The sequence below is a fragment of the Hesperophylax consimilis genome, chromosome 25, assembly GCF_061612785.1.
Source record: "Hesperophylax consimilis isolate HC1 chromosome 25, BYU_Hcon_1.0, whole genome shotgun sequence".
NCBI lineage: Eukaryota > Metazoa > Arthropoda > Insecta > Trichoptera > Limnephilidae > Hesperophylax > Hesperophylax consimilis.
Genome location: NC_142860.1, coordinates 28,313,034 through 28,337,412, shown reverse-complemented (window position 1 = coordinate 28,337,412; position 24,379 = coordinate 28,313,034). Strand labels below are relative to the sequence as shown.

At 36.1% G+C, this 24,379-nt stretch overlaps 1 protein-coding gene across 1 annotated transcript in view; it reads left to right on the top strand.

Moving 5' to 3' along the window:
- The window catches only part of Gprk2 (G protein-coupled receptor kinase 2), a 241,790-nt gene that overhangs the window by 169,634 nt on the left and 47,777 nt on the right, over positions 1–24,379 (top strand). Inside the window, exon 2 of the mRNA XM_089646948.1 lies at positions 17,861–17,956. Coding sequence (XP_089503074.1) covers positions 17,861–17,956 — 96 coding nt within the window. The remainder of the gene's footprint in view (positions 1–17,860; positions 17,957–24,379) is intronic.

Sequence of the window (24,379 nt, the reverse complement as noted above, 5' to 3'; positions counted from 1 at the left end):
GCTCAATAGTTCTTGGTATCCGATAATTGATGGTTACACCAAAACTAAACCCAGAAAACCATGTTAAATTATAATGTATTACCAGCTTTTTGAGGATTGGAGGTGGCAACATGGTATCACATCTACATACATAACACATTATTTTCACACTGCTCTTCACTACAATCTTAAGCAGGGTACTCACCAAGAGTGTAGCACCGTGTAAAGCTGGGTCCAGACATGTTTTTTTGTCCGTACCGTACCTCCGTTTCGTACCAGCGTCGCGATCCAAAAACTCTGGACGCATCATCTTTTGTCCGTACCGTACCTCCGTTTCGTATCCGCGTCGCGATCAAGAGCATCCATCTTCTTCTTCATATCGTCGACACCGCACTCCATTTCGAAAGACAGTTCCTCCCATGCATCTTGCTTAATATTTTTATTGTAATAATTCCTGTTTCCGGGATCCTACAGAACTTCCCTGGCCCCATATCCATCGATAAGCTTCACAATATTATAGTTATCCCACTGAATTTTTCACGCTGATTCGGGTAGTGACAGAGAACACGACCAATGCACGCCGCGAACACGTCCAGACTGGCGCAGACCCGTACCGTATCGCCTTTGAACGGGTCGAAAAACCGACTCGCGATGGATCGGAGCGTACCTCTATCCGTATCGAGACGCCGTACCACCGTACCGTACCGAACGGGCGTCCAAACTAGCGTTCTTGATCGCGACGCTGATACGAAACGGAGGTACGGTACGGAGAAAAGAACATGTCTGGACCCAGCTTAAAGAAGGAGGTATTTATTGTTTGTCCGGAACCGAAACTTCGCTACTTTTGGCAGTGTTTGTTATTTTTGAAAGTCATCAAAAAGGCATTAATTCTAACAAATTTGAGTTTGTATAACACCCTCTAATCAAATCCGCAATTTGTTCACTCTCCGACAGCTTAAATCCGTTATTCACCAAACCCGCCACTCGACAAAGCGCCGGTTGATCATTTTAGATTGGATCGCCTCGGAACCGAGAGCTCCGCACCGCTCAGCACAGAGATGTGATTGATATCAGAACCGAATCTGCCAAATGAGAAATGACATCATTTCATTAGGGGCGAAATGGCTCATCTATGGGCGGCCCCGACCTTCTGTGACCTCTAGCGACCTCCAGCCAGTGCCGTCTTTATTAAAGGCCGGGCCGATAGCAGCGCCTCTAGTGGTTGATGCTGTTATCTCGTTCGTAAATCTCCCTTAGCTCAAATCCCTCTGTTTTTGATTTAAATATGTTCATGGCGATAATTTTTCCACGTTAAATATTTTCTAAACGGTATTACTTGTTTTATGCCAAACTGCTGAAAATATGTCAAAAAATGAAAAATTCGTACGTTTCCATTATCGCGTTTTATTTATATATCTAATGAAGAAGTAAGCTCTATTGCACTTTTCTGATTTCTTGTGTTTGAACCTTTCTGGCGGCAGATATCTGGTTCCAGTTTCGTCAACAGCCTTTAAAATAAGCATAACAATTACATACATCTTCGTTTGAGTTTCTGTTTTCTTTTAAAAATAATTTTAGTTACAGTATATTTTCCACAGTATTTATAATATAACTAGAATCTCTGTAATGGTTCTAGTAAATTAGTTTTTTATCGTTTTTTTACAGTCATGTGACGAATTGGTACAACTCGTCACATGATTGTATATTATTATAATTGTGTACAACTTCCACTTTATATTTACCTTATTATTTAATTAATATCATTCCTCAAAATATTAATATGGAAACACAATGAACACTGCTTACTGCGGTTTAAAGCCAATGAATCCACCTAGATTTTAGGTTCTATAAATTTGGCACATTATGGCCTAAAATCGATCGAGTCGATAATAAAGCCATCTGAAGTTTTTCGAAAAGTGGCTAGTCTTCCTTCCTTCATCTTGTTGAAGTTCGAGTGTGCCAAATATCATCAGTCTCTGAATAAAACTATAGATTTGCAAACAAACAAATACACGCGGACTGTCCGGTGTCCGCCACAGAAACTCTTTTGTTATTTAAATAGATAGATTATTTTTGTTTTACAATTTCGGTGTTCAGCTTGTCTATCAGTGTCTCCACTGCTCGGGCCTTTCCTACAGGCGGTTTTGGCGCAAGACTGATTGGAAAGATCCTCTATACCGTCTATACCCAATGTACAGTGGTGTAATGGCAAACCATTACTTTATCACAGATATTCAAGATTTTTGTTTGCTTATTACACAAGAACGGTCAAAAATTTTTATGCTAATTTTAGCATTAGACCTAAACAGCTTACAACTTAAAATCTTCATCTATATCTACATATAAAGAAGAGTGTCTGTGGCAGGCGGCCGAGGGTCTAGCTTTATTTTTTACAAATTTACAGTTTTATTCCCAGATCGATGAAATTTTGCACACTTGACCTTCAAAACACGAGGAATTTCCATTCTAATTGATTGAAATGAAAATGTCATATCGATGAGACTAATTTTTGTAAAAAAATATTAGCAAAGAATGATCAGACTTTTGGATTACGAAACATATCCACATCGCATTTTTGGGGTTCTTTATTATATGGGTTGAAAGTAAACTGTTTGAGAATCACTGAATTACGTCTACCAACCAAACTTCGCCACCCTTGTAAGCAGATTTTATATTTCTACCAATTTTTTACGTCTGTTTTCGAGGTTACCCCGTAGGAGGTGCAAATTTTACATTTTGTTTGACAGCCGAGGGAATGTTTGACATATCAGTTTATGGCCGTTTTCATGGCATTCTCTCCTCTCTTCCTGCACACGTTTTGACTCCATGGCGTCACCTAACCTAACCTAACCTAGCTTACGACCTTACGAGTTACGACCAGTTTGAAATAGGGACGGAATACGTACAGTGAAATACACTAGCGAGCTATAAAAGGGGACACCCGGAAAATAAATATATATTTTCGCAATCGTTATCTGTCATATGAATATGTGAAAACAACTACTGTGCTCCAACGTCATGAAAGGAAATTCCTTTTCGCAAATTAAAGAAAATAATGATTTTTTAATTACTCAGTATTTTGGCCATATCTTCAGAAATTCAAAATACTGTTGCATCAACTTTATTGTGACATATGCAATTCAGTACATAACTATTGTCATAATTATATTATATTTAAATTTAAAAAAAAAATCAATATATCATTATAATGAATTCCAACACGATTTGTCAGTATCAAAAATAGAAATATTATTGTTATTGTATATTGCCTTAGGAACATCATAGAAATGATATTGTCATAAACAGTTTGTGCAAATGTTTGCGCAAACACTGAACAGTGTGCTTGCGCTGTGGGCCTATCACGCCCTTAAGCTTGTGCCTCCCCACACCCGGCCATACGTGCTAGATTATCTGTGCATACCGGTTAGTGCAAAGCTGTTGCAATCATTTGAAGTGTATGTTAACCATTTTCGTATTGTACAGTTTAGCCATCTTAACGTACATACTTTCTTGTGCAAATAAGATTGAGCGTGTAGACTGAGATTTAAACATTTAAAATAAAATCGACAAAAACAGCATTCTCCAAGAATTAACGAAACCAATACGAAGTCTTTTTACGACGGAGTCCGATTATAAGTATTCATGTACAAAAAAGGAATATTTCGAAATATATTTAATTTGATTTTTTTTTCTTATTTTGCTATTGATTTCAAACACTATGTCGTGTTTTGCTAAACTGTAACAGCATTTATTTTATCATTAGAGTTGTACGAAATGAATCACGATTTTCCGATGTTCTGGTTGTGCCCATATTCTTTGCTCACCAGTGTATTTCGTGTGTGATAAAATAATAAAGATACCGTTTGAAAGGAGACGTCTCCTTTAAAACAGTTTCATATTTTACGCTTTTGGCATTTTCAAAGATAGTCGAATCGGCGACGTCATAAACTGTTCGTTACGTATTCTGTTTCTCATCAATTTGTGTAGGTACTTACTCTACCTTCCTGGAATTTATCGAATGTTTTTATGTTGTTTGGGATTATTGATTATTGGTTCAGTGGAATGAATCTCCTGTTCAATAGATTCTCGAGCCCGAAGCTCTATCAAAACCGCCCCTAAAGCCTAAGTCTAACTAACTACAACATAACATTATTTTCGTGGAGGGGTTGGTAGACGGGATGACCATGAACTCCTCATGACTTTTTTATTGTTTGTTTTTGGGGTGTTATGCCGTGTTGCGCTAACTCCTTCTTTAGCCGACGTTTCGGACAGCGTTGCAGTGTCCATCATCAGGGCAGATCCGGAAGATCCGAAGATGGCATAACACCCCAAAAACAAACAATAAAAATGCTTTTGGCCGTGAGAATCTAAAAACTTACCTCCTCATGACTTCTTCATAAATTTTCTCCTACATACTCCTGACGAGACCCGTGACTAATTCAATATGTATTTTTTGTCAGTTTTAACCATTAATAATGTCATTTCGTGAATTTATTTTTACGTTATTGGAAAGGCTACTTTATTTCAGACATTTTTTTAATTGAATGTTACCGCGTGAATTTTATAAGAATTTCATAAAAGTGACGTTTTTTTTAAATAACATAAATGCCTTATGCATATTGCGTACGTATGTGAATAAAAATTCAAAAAAGCTACGTTTATATTGTGCCAAAATGTATCCAGAATATTTGATTTTTGAGGTTATCTTCTGGGAATTATTTTTATTTTTAATAATTTTTAATTGTACGAACGAAACAAAAACATTTTTCTTGCTAATTCCTTAAGGCGATGTACTACGTCGTGTAATATTTTAAATCGAGCCGCTATCAATAACACACCTTACGTAGATGGCGATAAGGCTTAAATTCCCGCTTCACACCATCCACCTATTTTGATTTATGCAAGAAAAAACATGGCCAAAAAGTGCCTTTTATTTTATTTTGTGGATGTTCAGCCACAAATATTTAAATGTTTTTCGATCATTTTATAAATAACTTAATTTGCCACATTATACAATAAAATCATAACCGAAAATGGGTTCGTAAGTTGAGATATTGAACTTTAAAGCAGTTTTCATAGGCCTATACATTATTTTTTCTGTTCTTATAAGACTTATCTAAAAAATACTGGATCATTTCAAAGGCCAGGATGTATTATACTCGCAGTATTTAATTCAATTCAATTCAATTTTGTTTATTCATTTCAAAAACATTACAAAATTGTTAATTTCAATTAAAGCATCTGAAACATTTCTAGGCGACCAAATTTTCAAACCAAAAACACATGATTTTAAATTACTACGTAGTGCATCGCCTTAAATAAAAAGACTTTGTTTTTAGAATTTTTTCTATATTTTAATTAAAAATGTTGGTGATAAGGTTTTTTCAACTTCTTTTGATGTTTGAAATTAAAATATTGCGACTTTTTAAATACGTGTTGAAATATAAAAATCTAAAAGGTAATTTTATAATTTCCGAAATGGTATTTGTTTTTTAAGTATCTTCAAAATGAAAAAAAAATAGAACATTTAAAATACCTTGGAATAATTCCGAAATTCGATGAGATATTATTATTATTTCTGTTATGGGAAATATTTCTGAGATGGGGAATATTGCAGGAATTTTCATCTAAATTGTGAAATCCCCTCGAGATTGTATCCTAAAACGAAATTTCATGTTTTTTACAGATAATGTGGGTATCGTATTAATTTTTGTAAAATAACGAATAGTTCCCGAGATAATAAATGTTGATATTTGTGGTCGGCCAATAAGCATGGGTGCATACATTGAGTGGTATTGCAGAAGTGCAGCTTATTGCAGCACTGCCATTCGGTCTGTGAATTGTACTGAATTGTGTTTCTAGGGACGTCACGAGACACGAGTTGAACATTGTCGTTAACTCTTTAAATATAATGCACTCTCATCAAAACAGACAACCTCATTCTCCATCCATCCGCTCTACATATCCAACCAAAACCACCAAAGTGTCAGTTTATCTTATTATCTTATCTTATCTTATTCATTACGCCAATGTCTTGCATTCCTAAAGTCAACATATTTATTTTTAACGATAAACTAATGTTTTTAAACAAGGTTTTTATGGACAGCACAAAGGATAACAAATTATTATATACAAAAATTATTTGCCTGAAACACCCATACAAATTGAAAAAATCTCCCGAAAAAAAATAAATGCCACCAACGGGAATTGAATCCGTCTTCTGATTGCCGGTCAGCTGCTCTACCAATTAAGCTAAGTCGACTTATTCCAAATAATTCAATATGTACTTGTATTTTTAATTCAATAATCATTGCTTATTATATTATACGAGTATTAGTAAATCTTATGACTACGCTTTGTTTCATCTTTCTTTAAACATATTTTACTTTTAACCTTTACCTCTTTTTTCTAATAGAATTAATCTGTTTGATCATTGCTTTTCATAGCTGATAAAATGTATACTTCCGAGCGTCGTTTCGACTATCGCGGAGATAATCGGTCATTCTGATTACCTTGAGCGATGATGTGAGTTATAATAATCTTAATCTTTGCACGCCTACAATAAGGAAGTTGAGTGAAAAATATTTTGACGTATAAAAAATATGTTCATGTAGATCAAAAAATATCGATTCTAAATATATAAATATATTTCTATATTATTATTCTTAGAATTAGTTAAACGTTCTTGAAAAAGCATTCAATAGCAATAGACTGTATACGCCCCACGATTAGTAGAAAGAATTCTGACGTCACATGTGTCGTGACTTGTACGTACAACGGATCACCTATGGTGCATCTCTTTCTATTACATGAGAGATGGTCGGTTTAGATGAGAGAGGTGTATAGGCCAAACGTTTATTTGGGGGTTTGTCAAATATATGTACGTATTTGTTGTTATTATCATATGAAATGGATTTCTAAAGATACATATTCGTATAGTGCTTTATAATAATATGTTGTTTATTGCATAACTTAGAAGTTTTTATTATTATACATGTCACATAAGGCATAGCGCGCACCACGATTGTATTTTTCGCGACACTATTTTAAAATCGTGCTATAAGAAATCGCAAAAATAATACTGCGCGCATCGCGATGAAAAATTGCGAAAATTGCTTATTCTCAACAAGGATTTCGTACAAATTGCTTGTATTGTTTTGCTTCTTCGGAAGAAGAGGAATAAAAGAACACATAAATACTGGATTCATCCTTTTACAGCAGAAAGATATGTTAAAGGTTTCTTTTATCTGAAATACAATGATCATCGACAATATCCAAAAAAATTCTTTGGCTATTATAGAATGACGATTTAGACATTTGACAAACTATTAAGAATTGTTGGACCTCAAATTGCATACAATAATACTAGATGGCGGAATGCAATCTCAGCTGAAGAAAGGTTGTCAGGTAGCGATTTTAAATCGCAGTGCGCGCATGTCCATATAACTTCAAATGCTATAATTTTATTTTGCGACAATCGCGTCGCGCGCTGTCGCAGAAAAATGTGACAAATCACAATTTTAAAATAGCAACTTTTTATTTGTCGTATATGCGCGCATATACTTACTAACTCATACGTTGCATTTCTGCGACAAAATTATCGTGGTACAGAAAATCGTGGTGCGTGCAAGGCCTAACATGTGATACACTTCATTCCGCCGGCCGCCCAGAAAAGTCTCACAGTGAACTGGGCTGTAAACCGTTATTTTACTTTTGGTCTTTACTTTTCTGCGCGGTGGTCCTGAATTCGCGCGGGGCAAGTCAACAAATAGCGAGGCAATACCGTACCGGGCGGGAAAAGCAAATATTCTAACTTAAAATATTAATTTAACTATGAAATCTTAATCAATTTTCTTTTTTTTAATAACATCAATTCTAATAGACGGTTAGCATTGGTAAAAAAATTACTGGAATTCCTTATTGAAGAATTAATTTTTTTTCCATACAAAATGCTTAAGCGACGTGGTTCTTACAGTTTGAATGATGTCACACCCACACCCCGCCTCTTACCGCTCGGATTCCGCTCGTTTTGGCGGGCTTAATAAAATTCAAAATTTGAGAATTAATTTAACTATGAAAACAAACTTTAAAAAAAAAAATACTCGTATTTAAGTTTGAATGCGAACATTGATAAAAAAAATAAAAAAAAATGGACTCAACTTCCTTATTATTGAAACACACGTTAGAATAAATAAAATACTTATGCATTTAGTTATCTTTTTTTATGTTACAATTAATATTTAAAAGTTTTATTTTCCCTGTCACTTTATGTGACTGCTAACTAAATTGTTGTTTCTTCTTCTTGTTTGGAAATGTTCTTCACAACAACTGAAGTTCTTGTTTTCTTATCATCTTACAATGTATTTACTTTCAAAACGAGAATTCTTGTAAACTTCCCCTCTTCCCACATTTGACTACAAATAAAAATATACTACACTCTGTGTACCCGTAGAAGTTTTATAGTTACGTATCAATCTTCTGGATTTATGTGATTACGTTTGTAATGCTTTTAATGAAAGAACTTTCAAGTAGACACCATTTATACTGATTTTCAAAAGGCATTTGATAAAATTAACCATTATATTTTACTACAGAAGCTTGATCCGATGATTTATTTAGATGGCTTAAATCTTACTTGGAAAACAGAACACAGCTAGTACTTATAAATAAGTATGAATAACCTCCCATAATTGTAATCTCAGGTGTACGCCAGGGGTCCAATCTTGGCCCTCTGTTTTTTTTTTTAATATTCATTAATTACCTTGACTTCATGTTACTCTATGATTTTATTTTATTTGCTGATGAAGAAGACCTTTATACACTACATAACTGGTGTATTTAAAACGACATGTTTCTAAATATTAAATCACTCAGCAGACAAAAGGATTATGCATATTCTATTAATAATATTAGATTAAATACAGTTACCACCATAAGAAATCTTGGAATCACTCTCGATTCAAAATTTATTTATTTATTTATACGCCCATTGGGCTTTTACATACATAACTCTTAAGAAAAATATTCTGAAGATTGTAAGTTCACAATAGTAACAGTAATAATACATTTTACCATATCCATTTGACATACTATAACAGCAAGTAAATAGTAAATGCATACAACAATTATTTGTAGGTGTTTATGTTGTATGTTTAGTGTACACAGCGATTCACTAGATACAAGGACGGACACAGAGGAGAAATGCAAAACAAATTAGATTGCCCACAACGAAGAAATCAAGCACCCAGAAATCTCTGCTTATTTTTAAAAGGAATTAAGAAACTACATAATATATTCACCTCAAATATTGAAGTTTTGTTTGTGATTTAATATTTAAAGATATATTTTTATTGCCAAATAATATTAATACATATATGTTTCTAAAAGCTAACTTAAAATGAATAAATACATGATATCATAAGTAAATGATTGGATTCGTAAATAGAATATCAAAACCATTCAAAAACCCCCAATCCATTATTACCCTGTACAACTCTTTGGTCAGACACAAATCGGAATATGGGAATGTTATCTGGAACCCACACACAAATCTTACGAAGAACGACTGTAATGATTTAATTTTTCAACCACTAGAAAAAAGAAGACAATTTGCTGACTTAATATGTTTACATAAAATGATTTATGTTAAGCTTGAAACAACTCATTATCTGAGCAAATTTCACATTAAAGTTTCCAATAGACTAATAGGAGTCATCATATATTCCATCTTGAATTATTTAATAACAATATAACTGTCTCGAATATGTCATCTGTATAATTCTATTGAATGTAACTACGTAGTATCTCTACAAACAGTCACATATTTAAAAAAAATCAATGTCTTGGAAAATAATTATATTTTAACATGAATGAGAAAGGTTGTTATTTATTCTATTTGTTATTCTCTCTGTACATCATATAAGATTTATTTTTCTTATCTCTCTTTATATATTTATTTATATCCTGTTATTATTACATATGTGAAAAACAAATCTAATCTGTTCATTCTGTGAACATTTTTAAGTGGATTTTTAACATTTACGCTCTATTACATCCTTTTCACGTGAAAATCTATCTATATAAATAAAAATGTAAATGTTCGTTTGTTCATAATCCTAAATCTCCGAAAGTTCTTCGCCGATTGTTTTGAAATTTTGACACAACTTTGCATTCAAATACGCGTGTGTTTTTATATACCTTTATTACATAGATGTCACCCGTGACAGGTAAACATGCTTTTTTGAAAAATAAAAAAACAGCGCCATCTGTTGGACTTAAAAGCAACAAGCGCTATTATTTCTCTATCTGCACGGACGGACTGAGCGACAGCAACGCGTGGCGGGGTACAGCTAGTGAAGAATAAAAATATAAATCTTTGTAAATAGTACTATAACGCTTTTTTAACTAACCCCGCACAGGAAGCCCAGAAGTAAATACTTTCCCTCAGGTCCTATGTCATATTTGAAGATGCTGTGGATGAGTGGATCTTGTGTGAAATGTAGAGATCTCCATACAATGCAAGGCTGATGTAAGCGTAATTATTTAAGCGAGACGATGTCTGAATAGTTGTTTGGCGTTCCTTCCTCTCTGCCTATCCCTCCGCGAAACGGCGTTATTGTTAGTAAGTCACTGCACAAACGTTCCTTGAAGAAAAAAGCTTCTTTGGAGTACAATATTATGATTAATTTATGTAGCTATAAACGGCCGATAAATCCCATTGACGTACTCTGCTCTGACCTGGTTAGGTTTGCGGTTTTATAAACCTAGCACATTCTTTAATTGCCATTTTGCTATCGTTATTAAAAATGCTGAAATATCTGACCGCAAACATTCATGTTTTTAACGATAACAATGAAATGTGGCAAACGAAACTTTATTTATTGTTTGAATACATTCTATTAATAATATATTCTACCTGATAAAAATTATTGTTTCTCTCTTTCTGTACCTATAGGATTATTTGCATAAAGTACACACACCAACCAGATCCAACTCAACCCACCCTCGACAGCTTTTCATTTATTTTCGACTTACGAACCATTAGCAAAGTTCACCACCAGTTAGTTACTTTACAGGCTCCTGCCTAGCACCTAGCGGTCAGAGGTAAAACTAGGGCTAACAGATAAAACAGATGTTTTCCCTTATCAATTGGCTTTCTTTGACAGTGTTTGTTTACAATTAGCTTGTCAATGTGTTTTACTTGGTTAGATTATAAAAGGCCTCGCCGACTGGATTCCTTCTTCTTCTCTCCTATAAAATAGTAACAAGCAGTCATTATGGTCTACAGACCATTCGTAAAAGTGTTTTTTTCCGGGTCGGGAATAATTTAACTCTTTGTAACATTAAATAAAGTGAAATGCAGTTTTGTGCAGTAAAAACAAAAAAAAAAACATGCGTCTGTTATTGAAGACTTCATCAAGCCCAAACAACTCTTAACAACATTAACTCCGCTTAGAAGGTCATGTATTTGGGGATACTATGTGGATGGTCTTTTTGGGAAAGGAAGGAGAGTAAGTTCTGCGAAGGAAAAAGGTGTGAGGTGTAGATAGGAAAATGGGGATCAGTGCATCCAGGACGTATACTTTCGAGAAAATCTTGCTGGAGAGGTCAAAAGGTCTCCCTCGTCAAATTCAAATTCAAAATTTGAAAAAAATATTTATTGCACAAAAATACAAAGTACAAAGGGTATAGCTTATAGGTTACATCCTATTTCTTCCAGCTAACCCAACAAATACACATTATATTACATAACCCAATAATTACATGTTAACAAATGTATGTAAATAAAAAATAAAAAACAGAGGTATTTAATTTATCTAAGATATTCATTTAAGGTGTAGTGACATTATTATTTTTAGTATGTATTTTTAGTAAGTATGTCGGTTATTTGTTTGATGCTACGTGGAAGTTTGTTATATATTTTAATGGCCATGTAGTGTGGTCCTTTTTGAAATATAGTTTTGTTTGCTTTTGGGATTAATAAGTTTTCTGTGAACCTTGTAGCGTGTTTATGTGTTGTTGTGTCATCCAGTCTCTCCCGATCCGACCTTCCACGCAGTTTGTGGGTAGATTCATCCGTCGTCGGGATCGAGATAAACCTCACCGTATGAACCTAGGCACCCCTGCTAAGTCACTAAAAGTAGCTAACCACTTGGGGTGACCTATGGCAGAGGCTTTGGTTGTCCAATAAATAGTTCCCGGGGCGGCGGTTCCATACCCACCCCCTAATTGTTCTTATTATGGATTATAGTTTTTATCAATATTAAATTTGCTGAAAGAACACATCAAATGCGGACAACTAGATTTAGCTCTGCATTGAACTTTGTGGCACCACTTATGTTTAATATTTTTCCAAATCATATTAAGTCTACCAATTCCTTAGTTAAATTTAAAAAGTTAATTAAGATTAATATTTATAAACAATATTCTTAATATTTTTTCATCCTTGTCCTCTCTTAAATAATAAGATTTTATATAAGTCCCATTTACTAAAAACTGAATGTCACCCTATCTGTCTTTATTATCTACTTTGCTTCTTCTTTTGAATAATGATTAATGATTAGTTGTGGTTCAAATATTGTTACAATATACTGTCAAATTACACATCTGGTAACACATCTAATACTTATTTTTTCTTTAATTTTGAAATATTTTGTGTTTGTATGTAGAATTACTTTATGTTTGTGATTACTCTTATGTTTGCTTCACTCAAATGTAAATTGTTAACCTCGATGTCCTAGTGAGGTTGATTTTTATGTGAAAAAAAAGTGTTATATGTATAGTGAGATGCAATAAATAAATAAATAGTTTAACTTTCTTAATTTTTTTCCACTACTCTGTGTGTGTTTTTGTCTCTATATGTATAATTAATTCCTGTTTCATTATAACATATAATGACTATGCTAGTTGTGTTTGTTATCTTGTGAACAAGATTTTTTTTAAATATTATACGCAAACATTAATCAACAAACATCTATTTCCATCGACCGTGGTTCATCGATCCTGCGTCCATTCATAGAATGGATTAAATACTAATATAAATAAATAACTATACAGAGCACAATCGATGAATAAATTATTTTTTTAAAACGGTTCCGTAAAGTAAACTATCCTCCTATAAATCAATTATTCAATATGTGGGAAAATTCATCCGGGAATTATTATTCAAATTGAACCGTTCGACTCCAGTAAATCATTGGATAAATCATAACACATGACTAACGGACTCGACGCGTCGACGGTTAAATAAGACGGATTCTTAGGTAGGTGCTAAATTACGGACTGGTCAAAATTTCGGATTAAATTTATATTTCTATTATTATTTGAAACGCGTGTGCCAAAAATGCTGTAGTCGCCAGTGGCGGGACCAGAAATTATTTGCCCCACTCCCCCTTGGCAAACGATTTTTACGGCCTCCGTAGTCGAGGGGTAAGGCTCTCGACTAGCAATTCGAAGGTTGCGGGTTCAAACCCCGGCGTGCGCACGTAATGCTTATTTAATGGATTTGTTTTATTTCACAATTCATTCATTTTAAATAATATAATAGATACTATCTAAGGTGACCGGGTATGTCATCAAAATCACAATTCAACACACCTCCAAAAAGTGATATAAAGTCACACAGGTAACTATTAAACATAGTTTTTGTTTTATCACTTTTAATGACTGTATATCACTTTTTAAAGGTGTGTTGAACCTTCACATAAAAAAACCTTTTAAATGTAAGTGGATTTAGATTTTCCCAACCAAAAGTATTATTGTATTATGCCAACAGACATACAGAATGGAACATCTCTAAAAGGATCTCAGAACATTTACAAGCGTGCAAACTCCGGACAAATCGGCAATAATCGCCGAGCATTTAATTGAAACCGACCATTACTTTGGATTTGTTTCTGAAGTCCTGATGCACGCCTAATTACGGAGGCGATTGAAATCCACAATCCCCCATTAGTATTAATAGAGAGGACGCGACGGGGCTAGCTTAACAGCTGTTGGTATTCTGTACTTGACGCCATCTTAGCTGTTAGAGGCGTTCCAGACAGGGCGATTGAGTCGCGCGTTTCCCTCTCGGTTTAAAACGCTCGGTTGTCGAGGTGTATGGAGCTCCATACGTCCATTCTGCTATTCACACGAAACAGCACCGTTCTGAAAGCGAGCGTTTGCCGCCGACAATCTCGGTACGCTCGTTTTTGTGTACGAACACAAAGGACGCGTGTTTCTGCTTTCTGATTAGTCGGCGCGTAGGCGGCCGACTTGCGCAGAAGCGCCGACGAGAATGTTTGTATGTAAACGTATGAGACCGCACATAGTGAAGGCAGGTTCAGATTTGTGTACGCGCGTAGCGGCGCCGATAAGCTTTACTGGAATTAATTCTTAATTCCTACTCGCCGGTGACGCCGGTTAGTGGCGCTCATTTTATTGAGCAGGAAGATAGCGTCAACAGGAGTGACCTGTTAATTGCCGCTGTTTTCGACAAATCGCCAGTCTGGGATAAAAGAAACACTCTACACAAGTTTTATTTCTTAATTTCAAGAAAGTATTCTCCAAAAGTAAAAAAATCTTCGTCTGACGAGCTCGACATTTTGTTGACAGCTGCTGTCAGGCTACCGCACAGGTGGCGGCGCAGATTTTACCCGCGTACCCGCGTTGTACGTGTCCACAAGTCGGCGCCAACTGCCGCCGACAAACTTGGGCACTGAGCACCGATAATCTGAAAGTCGAAAAACGCGTCCTTTGTGTTCGTACACTTACACGGGTTTGCCGAGCGACTTGAGGTGTATGGAGAGCTACGGCTCTTTGGATATCAACACAGCGCCACGGACCTTATGTAAGGGCCTTTTATACAGTGGGCATTGGATATATTCATAAAAGTCACTAAATGTGATTAAAATAAGAGTTCACACAGAAAGAAACAGTAATGAAAAATACTCCAAAAGCCTTAGAGTTCGTACATATTTGGCACGGTTCATCTCTTACCTCCTTTTCCAGGTCCTACCCTATATGGTATCCATCGCTTAAACAACGCGCCTCCGTCTTACGTATAGCTTCCGTGAGCACTTAGGCCACAGGCCCATTGTGCTATATCCCATTTTACATCATTCCTTTAACGAGAACCCGGTCCCTTCGATAAAGGTTGTCTTTGGATATGAGTCTATGTCTTTTAGTTTCACGATGTGTCTTTCCAGGTCTCATCTCTCCGCTGGGAAAATATAACAAATCTGGGAAATATAACAAAACTCAAGAATATTTTTAGTGCGAAGAACGCTTGTTTAGCTGGGAAATATAACAAAACTCAAGAAGATTTTTAGTGTGAAGAACGCTTGTTTAGCTGGGAAATATAACAAAACTCAAGAATATTTTTAGTGTGAAGAACGCTTGTTTAGCTGGGAAATATAACAAAACTCAAGAAGATTTTTAGTGTGAAGAACGCTTGTTTAGCTGGGAAATATAACAAAACTCAAGAAGATTTTTAGTGTGAAGAACGCTTGTTTATGTCTTCTTAGGTATTTTTTTATTCTATAATTATAAAAACATAACACGTTTTTGGTGAGACGTTACAACTTACAAAAATCATCATTTTGCATAAAAAAGTAAATTGTTACCGTAAATAGTGTTATTTATGTATAAGTAATAAATAAATAAAAATGTAAATGTTGGTTTATTCAAAATCTTAAATCTCCGAAGGTTCTTCACTTATTGCCTCGAAATTTTGACACAATGTTGCGTACGAATACGCGTGTGTTTTCATATACCTGTATCATATAGATATTTTTTTAAAAACAGCGCCACATGTTTAAGAAAATTAATATTTTTTTAACAGCGCCATCTGTTGGTCGTAAAAGCAACACGCGCTATTATTTCTCTATCTGCACAGACAGACTGAGCCACAGCAACGCGTGTCGGGGTACACCTAGTAAGTAATAAATGGATCTAAGTACGCTATTTGACATTCAACTCTTCACCTTCGTCTCTCTTTCAGCCTTATAACATGTATCCAAATGAGGATACCATAATCCCACCTGTTCCTGGCAGCTGGAACTCTTGTGCAGTATTTAAATTTAAGTTTGTATTCTGCAGATGTTGTTTTTATCGAACTTATGACCTCCGAACAACCTCTAGCCCCCTTTAAAAAACGCGCCCCTGCGTTACGTTCGTACCCCCGGGTAATGGATTTTAAACGAAAATTTATCGCTCGCGGCGAACATTGTAATTCGATGTTATTATTATTATTAGTTGATGTAATAAATTATAATACCTAATTGAATATCATTATGATGTTATGAACCATGTTGATTTCATTCAGCAATCTGCGGTCGGTAATTAATTAATGAACGCTACGTAATGTTTGCATTTAGGCAACCTACATACATTCTTATCTCAATTACAATACCGACTTATTATTATGTGTACAAATCAGCAAAGTTTTGACGTTGTGAATTCTAGTGTACCTCAAAACCGGGTGGATATAATATTATTCCAAAGAATTGAATTTTTTTAAAGTTTTTGTTCCACTTAATCGTGCCATGTCTTTATCGGGCGTTCCCGACTTCCACCATTCACCATACCCTATTGTTAGATACTATTAAAAAACTGCGTTATATCGACTTTTATTAGACTGCCTATCGCATTCCGGTGCAGAGATATTGCGTTAAGTCTTCCTCTCTAAACACCCCTGACACCAATAAGAACAAAATTTGGAATTTTCACTGACATCGGTCCAGTAGTTGAGTCTATAAGGGGACAAACAAAAAAGTAGTCAGACTTATTTGGCGGTGCGTCTTCTCTGCCTACCCCTGTCAAACGACGTGAACATTAGTTAACAAATACAATTTTTATTTATTTATTAATTGTTTACGTCTCCTCATAGGACAATTTGTTTTTTCCCAGGACCAGGAAGATGCTCTGAGGAACTAGCGTCATTGATCCCTTCGGCACCGGTGCGTAGTCGGGATACACGCCAAACGCGCGCCCAACATTTGTACACGGTTGACATTTGTCACATGAGAACGGGTCGCTTCTACGATTCGTTCTTAAGTTCAACAGCTCGGCTGTGGAACGAACTGCCGGCCTCTGTGTTTCCTCCCTCCTACAACATGGGACTCTTCAAGACCCATGTTCACTCCTTCCTCTCCACAAAGAGACCCTCCACACAGCATCCCCAAAGATGACATAGGCCCTGAGGGAAATTATTTTCTTCAGGGCCTCCTGTGTGGAGTTAACATAAAAAAAACCTATGTCATCTTTGAAAATGCGGTGTTGAGGGTGTTTTTGAGGAAAAGGAGTGTTTCTGGGTTTTGTAGAGACCCATGGTGTAGAAGGGAGGCGATACAAAGGCTGGAAAATTATTCCATATCCAAGCTGTTGAACTTAAGAACGAGTCGTAGAAACGTGACAATTTAATGTCAACCAAGTGAAAATGTTGAGCGCGGGTTTGGCGCGTTTCCAATAGATCAATGGGATTCAAGGGACCATCGACGTTAGTTCACCGAAGCATCTAGCGTTGAAATATCAGTAGAATAAGATTATTACCGCACAGGAGTCTCATCTGCCGACGCCGTTGGACTGAGACTTTTCAGAGTTTGGAGAACGGTTTTTCGACTTAGGTAGTGGGAAGGCTAGAGTGGAAAAATAAACCGGATATTTAGATCTGCTTTCTACAAAAGGTTAAAGGTATTAGCAACACAATCATCTTCCCTGTGTGATTATCCTTTCCGATGATATTTTCTGAGATTTTCGTTTTTCTTTAGTTTTCTAATATTAAAGATATTTCTCTTGTGTTTCTCTGTTTCTGATGAAATTTCTCATATATTTTTTTCCCCTTTTAATAGGTTTTCCGTTGGCTTCTCTCTTTCTAATAAGATTTTTCCGTTTGTTTCAGGAGGATCCGATAGTAACAAGGGGAAGAGCAAGAAATGGCGGAAGATATTACAATTCCCGCACATCTCTCAGTGTATAGATCTCAAAAACAAAATAGGTAAGTCAACCAACCACTTTATCTTCAAAATATACACATATGCTTACAACATTTATTTCAAATACATTGTCCAAATTATTCATACAACTTAGGTTAACCTCGCCAACATTCTTCATACTAATACCGAGTTCACACGAGGACACACTTCAGAAGATAGGACAATGGGACAATACAACAATTCGACCGTAGTTAAACCGCGAAATGCTCCGAAAATAAATACACAGTATTTAGTTTATACCAACATATTCAGAAATTTTCGGAAGAGAACAAAATAATAAAAAGAAAAACTGCGTCTTCTTCTTCCTAGCACTATCCCAACTCATTGCCTAGGTAGGCTGTTGGGGTCGGCTCTTCTCGTTCTCAGGTTATAGCTTCTTCGGTTCTGAGTGTCGCTTTCATCTAGGCCGTTTCTTTGTAGGATTTTGGAGCATTGGGTCATCCAGGAGTTCTTTGGTCTACCTCTGGATGACTGTCTTTGAAGCTCTATAGACATTGCCTGCTTCACTGTGTGGTCTGGTGGTCTCCGTCTTATGTGCCCATATCATCTTAACTGTCGTTCCTCTAGCTTACTGTTTATGTCAGTGACACCCAGGCTACCACGAATGCGTGAGCTTTTAATTTTATCTTTTAATGATACTTCTGCCGTCCATCTAAGCATTCGCATTTCTGCTGATTCGAGTTGCCTAGAGTAGGAGTTGTACATAGTCCAGCATTCGGAGCCATACATTATCGCGGGTCTAACAATAGTCTGGTATGTCTTTCCTTTAAGTTTTATTGGCATTTTCGTGTCGCACAAAATTCCTGTTACGGATCTAAATTTCATCCATCCCATTCCTATCCTATGGTTGACATCCGCTGCACATCCTCCGTCTCTGTGGATGAGTGAGCCCAGATACTTAAATGAGTCACAGTTGGCTAATGTTACTCCATCCAATTGAATCGAAGGAGTTACAGCATTTGGGTCTTCAAATGGTAAATACAAATATTCCGTCTTTTTCCTGCTAATTTTTAGTCCATTATCCTCCAGGATCTTTCTCCACCTTTCCAGGCTATTTTGTAGATCACAATGATTTTCTTCTATCAGTACTACATCATTTGCTAAAAGCATAGTCTTGAGAATACTGTTCATTTCTTGACTCGTTAGGTAATTCATGACCATTATGAATAGCAATGGGCTGAGGACAGATCCTTGGTGTACCCCCACTTTAATTGGAAATGTTGGTGACATCCCTAAAAAAAGAAAAACTGCGTATTAGGAATTAAATGGGAGGCAGATCTTCACTGGGGTTCTCTGCAATGATCCTTAAAGAATTAGAACAGTAAGATCCTCTGGAGAAAAGATTTGTTTGCCAATAGATAAATTTTACATATTTTTTTAACATACATTCTATTGACAAAAAGGTCACTGCTCAGCTATGCATTCCGGATATCTCTGCAATGTTAAATCTTTATGTTACGCAATCGATGCGCCATAATCTATCGTGTTATATATTTGGTTATCAATTTAGTAATCTCTTCCGGGTTCCATCTCTTACAGAATTTTCAGCAGAAAAAAATGCGCGGGAGGGACTCGTATGTGCGGAGTGGCTATTGTCATTTTGTCCTTTGCAATTCGGCCGGGCGCGCCCGTGGTGTCTTCAGGACAATGTCTTGGTCCATTCCTCCAAAATTCTGTACGCATAAGGACAATTGGTCTGGAGCTGGGACAATACAATATTGACCTGTCATCGTGTGAACTAGGCATTATTATTTACTTAACCATCCCTGAACTGACTTAGTGAATAAGGTTATAAAAAATTATCCTAAATTTAACTTATGAACCATTTTATGTGTAATATTTTGTTTGCTGTTTATGTGCAGAACCAGCGATACTATTCCGTTTGGGAGACAGAGAAAAGTATAAAACTTTGAAAAAATCGATGTTTCTGAGAAATGTATAGGGGTAACTTATAGAAGCTTATAAACCTTATTGTTATATTTGACCATCGAAGAAAATAGTGTAGAGTAAATGATTGTTCGCCTCCCAAATGTGGAGTATAAAACAAAGAAAAAATGGAAGATACGCTAATCCGGTAAGATTAGAGGTTCTAGGTTCGAGTCCCTGTTGCGACATTTGCCTTTTTATTTTCTGTGTCTGTTTCATATTTTCATTCAGAGTTCTTGATATTATCTACTTCTCGCTTTTCTTTATCATACAAGATTTATCCAAGACCTGCTTTATTCATCCATCTGTAAAATCTCACACATATTATCTTCCCGTGTAACGTTTGGCATATTTGAATAAAAAAACACGCAATGAAGATGAAAACCTTTCTTTTTATGATTTAAACCTTTCAAATAAAAGCCCATACATTGTAATAAGCCAATTTTACGGATGCTCACATCCTTTTAAATCGGCACCACCTTCATTTATAGCCATTAGCCCCACAATAGTACACCCCCACTGCCTTCCCTATAAACCGCCGTAATGTATCACCCCATATTTCGCTCTAGCAGGATCAAAAGGATTATTTATCGTTTTTCCGATGCTTTGTAAAAATACGGAGGGTTTCGCTATCACTGGGGGCTCCTTACTCCTTACTCCTTACTCTGCCCGGTTCGCTTCTAACCGACCCTGGATTAAAGTATAGGAAAGGGAAGGATTCAACTACTTGTCTATGGCACGTTTTCTTACCATTTTTATTCTGTCTTTAAGATAAGCGTTGTTTTTCATGAAACATATCTTAATTACTCGTAGTACAGTTTGTTTTATCGTTGTAAGATTATGTGCTGGTCTGTTTGATAGATTCTCCTTAGGTAAACTTAACGTATGTTATAAAGGCATACAAATGCAATATCGTATCGGGGATCCAATCCATTATTATAATAATAAGAATTGAAATAACATAACATTTATGTAGCGCAGTTTAGTTTCATTTCACTTCAAGTGCGCTTTACTATAACACACTCAAAAACGGTAATTTAGTATTAGTGGTCATGTTCTTATAGTGTGCCTTACCCAATACAGCTCTAATATTATAACACTAAATATGCTGGTTATACGAAGTGATGACAAAACATAGAATAACAATAACAGCAGGACAGGACAAAACAAGAACATTAAAACTAAAACATAATATAAAATGACTGAGATTACGTTGCCTGTTGTATGCTGATTATGCGGTGCTGATTGCTAACAGTATGGAAGATCTACAGTCTCTCGTGTCTAGGATGAACTAAGTATTTATGATGAATGTAAGTCTGTCTAAAGTCATGGTGTTTGAAAGAAAGAGTACTAAAACAGTATGCAATATAGTTGTGAATGAAGAATACTTGGAGCAGGTGGATGAGTTTGTGTATCTAGGGAGTATGTTTACGAGAGATGGGAAGGCTGACAGAGATATTTAAATAAGGGTTAATGCAGGGAGGACTGAACGCAGTTGGCGCTAGCAAAAAATAGTCCAACGAAGCGAAGGTAGCAGTCCACAATGGAGTTCTGGTACCTACCCTGATGTACGGAAGTGAGACATGGAACTGGCAGATAAAGGATGAAAGTAGACCGAATGCTGTAGAAATGAGATCCCTGAGGCGTGTGTGGTAAAATAATGTATGATCGTATGAGAAATGCGGAGATCCGCAAATAGTGAATGGCTGATGTAAGCGTAATGAGTAAGACCAAGAAAGGGACGCTTAGATGGTTTGGACATGTAGAGCGAATGAGCGAAGAAAGGAGTGTAAGGAGAATATACGATGCAAATGCGAATGGTAGCAGAAGTCGGGGACGCCCGAGGAAGACATGGCACGACCAAGTTAATCAGATAGTTGAGTCGGGCCATGTCAAGAGTCAGAATAATAGAATATTATGTATGAGACGATGTACGAATGTGAATGAGGCAAGGAGTGTGTGCCAAGACCGAGTTGTTTGGCGGTCCGTCCTCTGCCTACCCCTGCGGTGAAACGGCGTGATGGTTAGTACATAATGGTACAATAAGGAGGCAACCGAAACCAAACAATTTGTGAATATGTATAATCAGTTTAAGAATATGACTTATTATAAAATATTGAAAAGAAGTTTTATGAATGGTAAGATTTTTCAAATAATTTTGTTTTTTAAAGCCCGTTTAAATTCAACCAAATTCTGGAGATTAGTACTAAGAGCTGAGTGAAGTCCAAATGGGCGGGCCTGTTACACGTTGTACTTGTATGCCTTTCTTGAAAGAATTCAGTTTTTATACGGACAAAACTATTAATTCATGTTCATATTGCGTATGTATGGGCGCAAATAAATAATTCGTTTTAAGATAAAACGCGACAAATATAATATTGTGTCGGAGATCAAATACAATATTGTATTTGTATGCATCCCTTGAAAGAATTCAGTTTTTATACATAAAAAAACTATTTATTTTTATTCATATTACATAATAAATAATTCTTCATAACTAAAGCATAACTCGCGAAAAGTGTATTTTCAAAATAATGATCAAATTGAGGCCATCTATGAAAGCGTTGATTATTGTAACGGACGTTGTTGGCCACATTTTTCATTTTGTCAAAATATGTTTACATTTATAAAATGTGCCAACTCCACGCCACTGGCGAATTCCTCACTCCCCGCCACTGCTCATTTGTATCCCGTTTCGGCCAAAACTTCTTTTTTTTTGATTTTATGGATTCTTTCGTAATCCTCTAACTAGCTAGGGCTTATAAGCATAGCCTTCATGTTTCTAGCCAAAACTGTCCAAAAATTCTGACCCCGAAAAGCATCGGTACCGTATCGCGCACGTACCCCGGCCGAGCGGTACGATGTTCAGATTTTTCTGTATGCAAATTTTACTAACAAATTATAATTTACTAAATGTTACGAATACCTATTTTTTACTTGCAAATCTCATCGGCGGTAGTTAAATAAAAACTATTTGCGATATGCTACCACTGAGGAGATATTTAAAATGCCTTTTTTTAACGAATTTGTGTAACCATTTTTGTAAAATTATTTTTACATATTTGCCTCTACAAAAATCCAGGAACCTCCTAGCATAGTGAATCTTTCCTCTTTCGGAGCGCTATGTCACGGGGGACCTGCGAAAAATACTGCCATAACCATTTTACAAATTTGATCGCTTCAAGATCATTTTTACAATTTTATTTTACAAAAATTTCTTATTTTTTGTCGTATCTTGACAAACTAAAAATCTAGTTGTCAAGATACACATTGTTATAGCTACTATGTAATTTTAATATAGGCGAGCTTGCAAAATCTTTGCAACCACTCAAATTCAAGCGTCTGCCTTCAGCTAATCCACCGACAAAATGAATATGCAACGTTTTACGGTGGCTTATGTACGCGTTTGTGGCGCTGGTAGAATCCCCACCTTTTTTCGGTCGACAGCCAAATGTCGGCTGCGAGTCAACCTTATAAAATATGTGGCGTCGAGAAAAATCTAGATTAACTAATTAATAATAAACCGCTCGACCTACTTAGTACCTACTCCCGAATTATGTACCTGCAGTCGAAATCGCATCGTAAACAAAGCAACCTACGTACCGCAAGCACCTACTTGTCTATTGACGACAATAATATCGCAAGTCCGTCTTTCACATTACGAGAACTCGCCAGAAGGTTCGAGTCTACCGCCTAGGCATAATTGCCGCACTGTCGAAGGTTCCCGAAACACACAGATTGTGCGAGTGCCTAGGATTTAGTTGCAATCCATCTACCTACTGTTACCGTCGGCCGTGTAGTATAAATAAGCCCGACGCAGCGAGACAGTCAGTCAGTCATCAATCTGCCGCCAACGATTTACTAATCTCACGAGTGACAAACGGTGCGCCCTCGCGCCCCCCGCGAAGGACATATACCCGGCTTCGCCCGTACCACCATGGACTCCATCGGGACATCATCTTAACGCCTTGTCCAGAAACAAAAACCATGTACTCTAACCTAGACTCTAACACTAAGACTCTAACGATTTTCCTAGACTTAAAGAAAGCGTTTGACACGGTCAACCATAAAATTCTATTAAAGAAAATCTCTAACGTTGGTATCAAAAACAAAAGTCTCATGCTATTAAAAAGCTACATATTAAATCGCCAACAATCCACAAAAATTGGATCAACCTTAAGCGCTTACGATCTAGTAAAACATGGTGTTCCACGAGGAACTGTCTTAAGGCCACTACTCTTTCTAATCTACATCAATGACCTATGCAACATAGTAATACCAGGTAAAATTCTCTCTTTTGCCGATGATACTGCAATAACAGTACAAGGTAAAACATGGGAAGATACAATAAGTAAAGCCAACAAATGCATTGCGATAGTCAAAGATTGGCTAGATAGAAATCTTCTTAGTCTAAATTATGAGAAAACCGTTTTTATTCCCTTCTATAATTCCCAAAAGGCATCCCCTAAAAATAATCCTAACCTGAAGTTCCATAATGT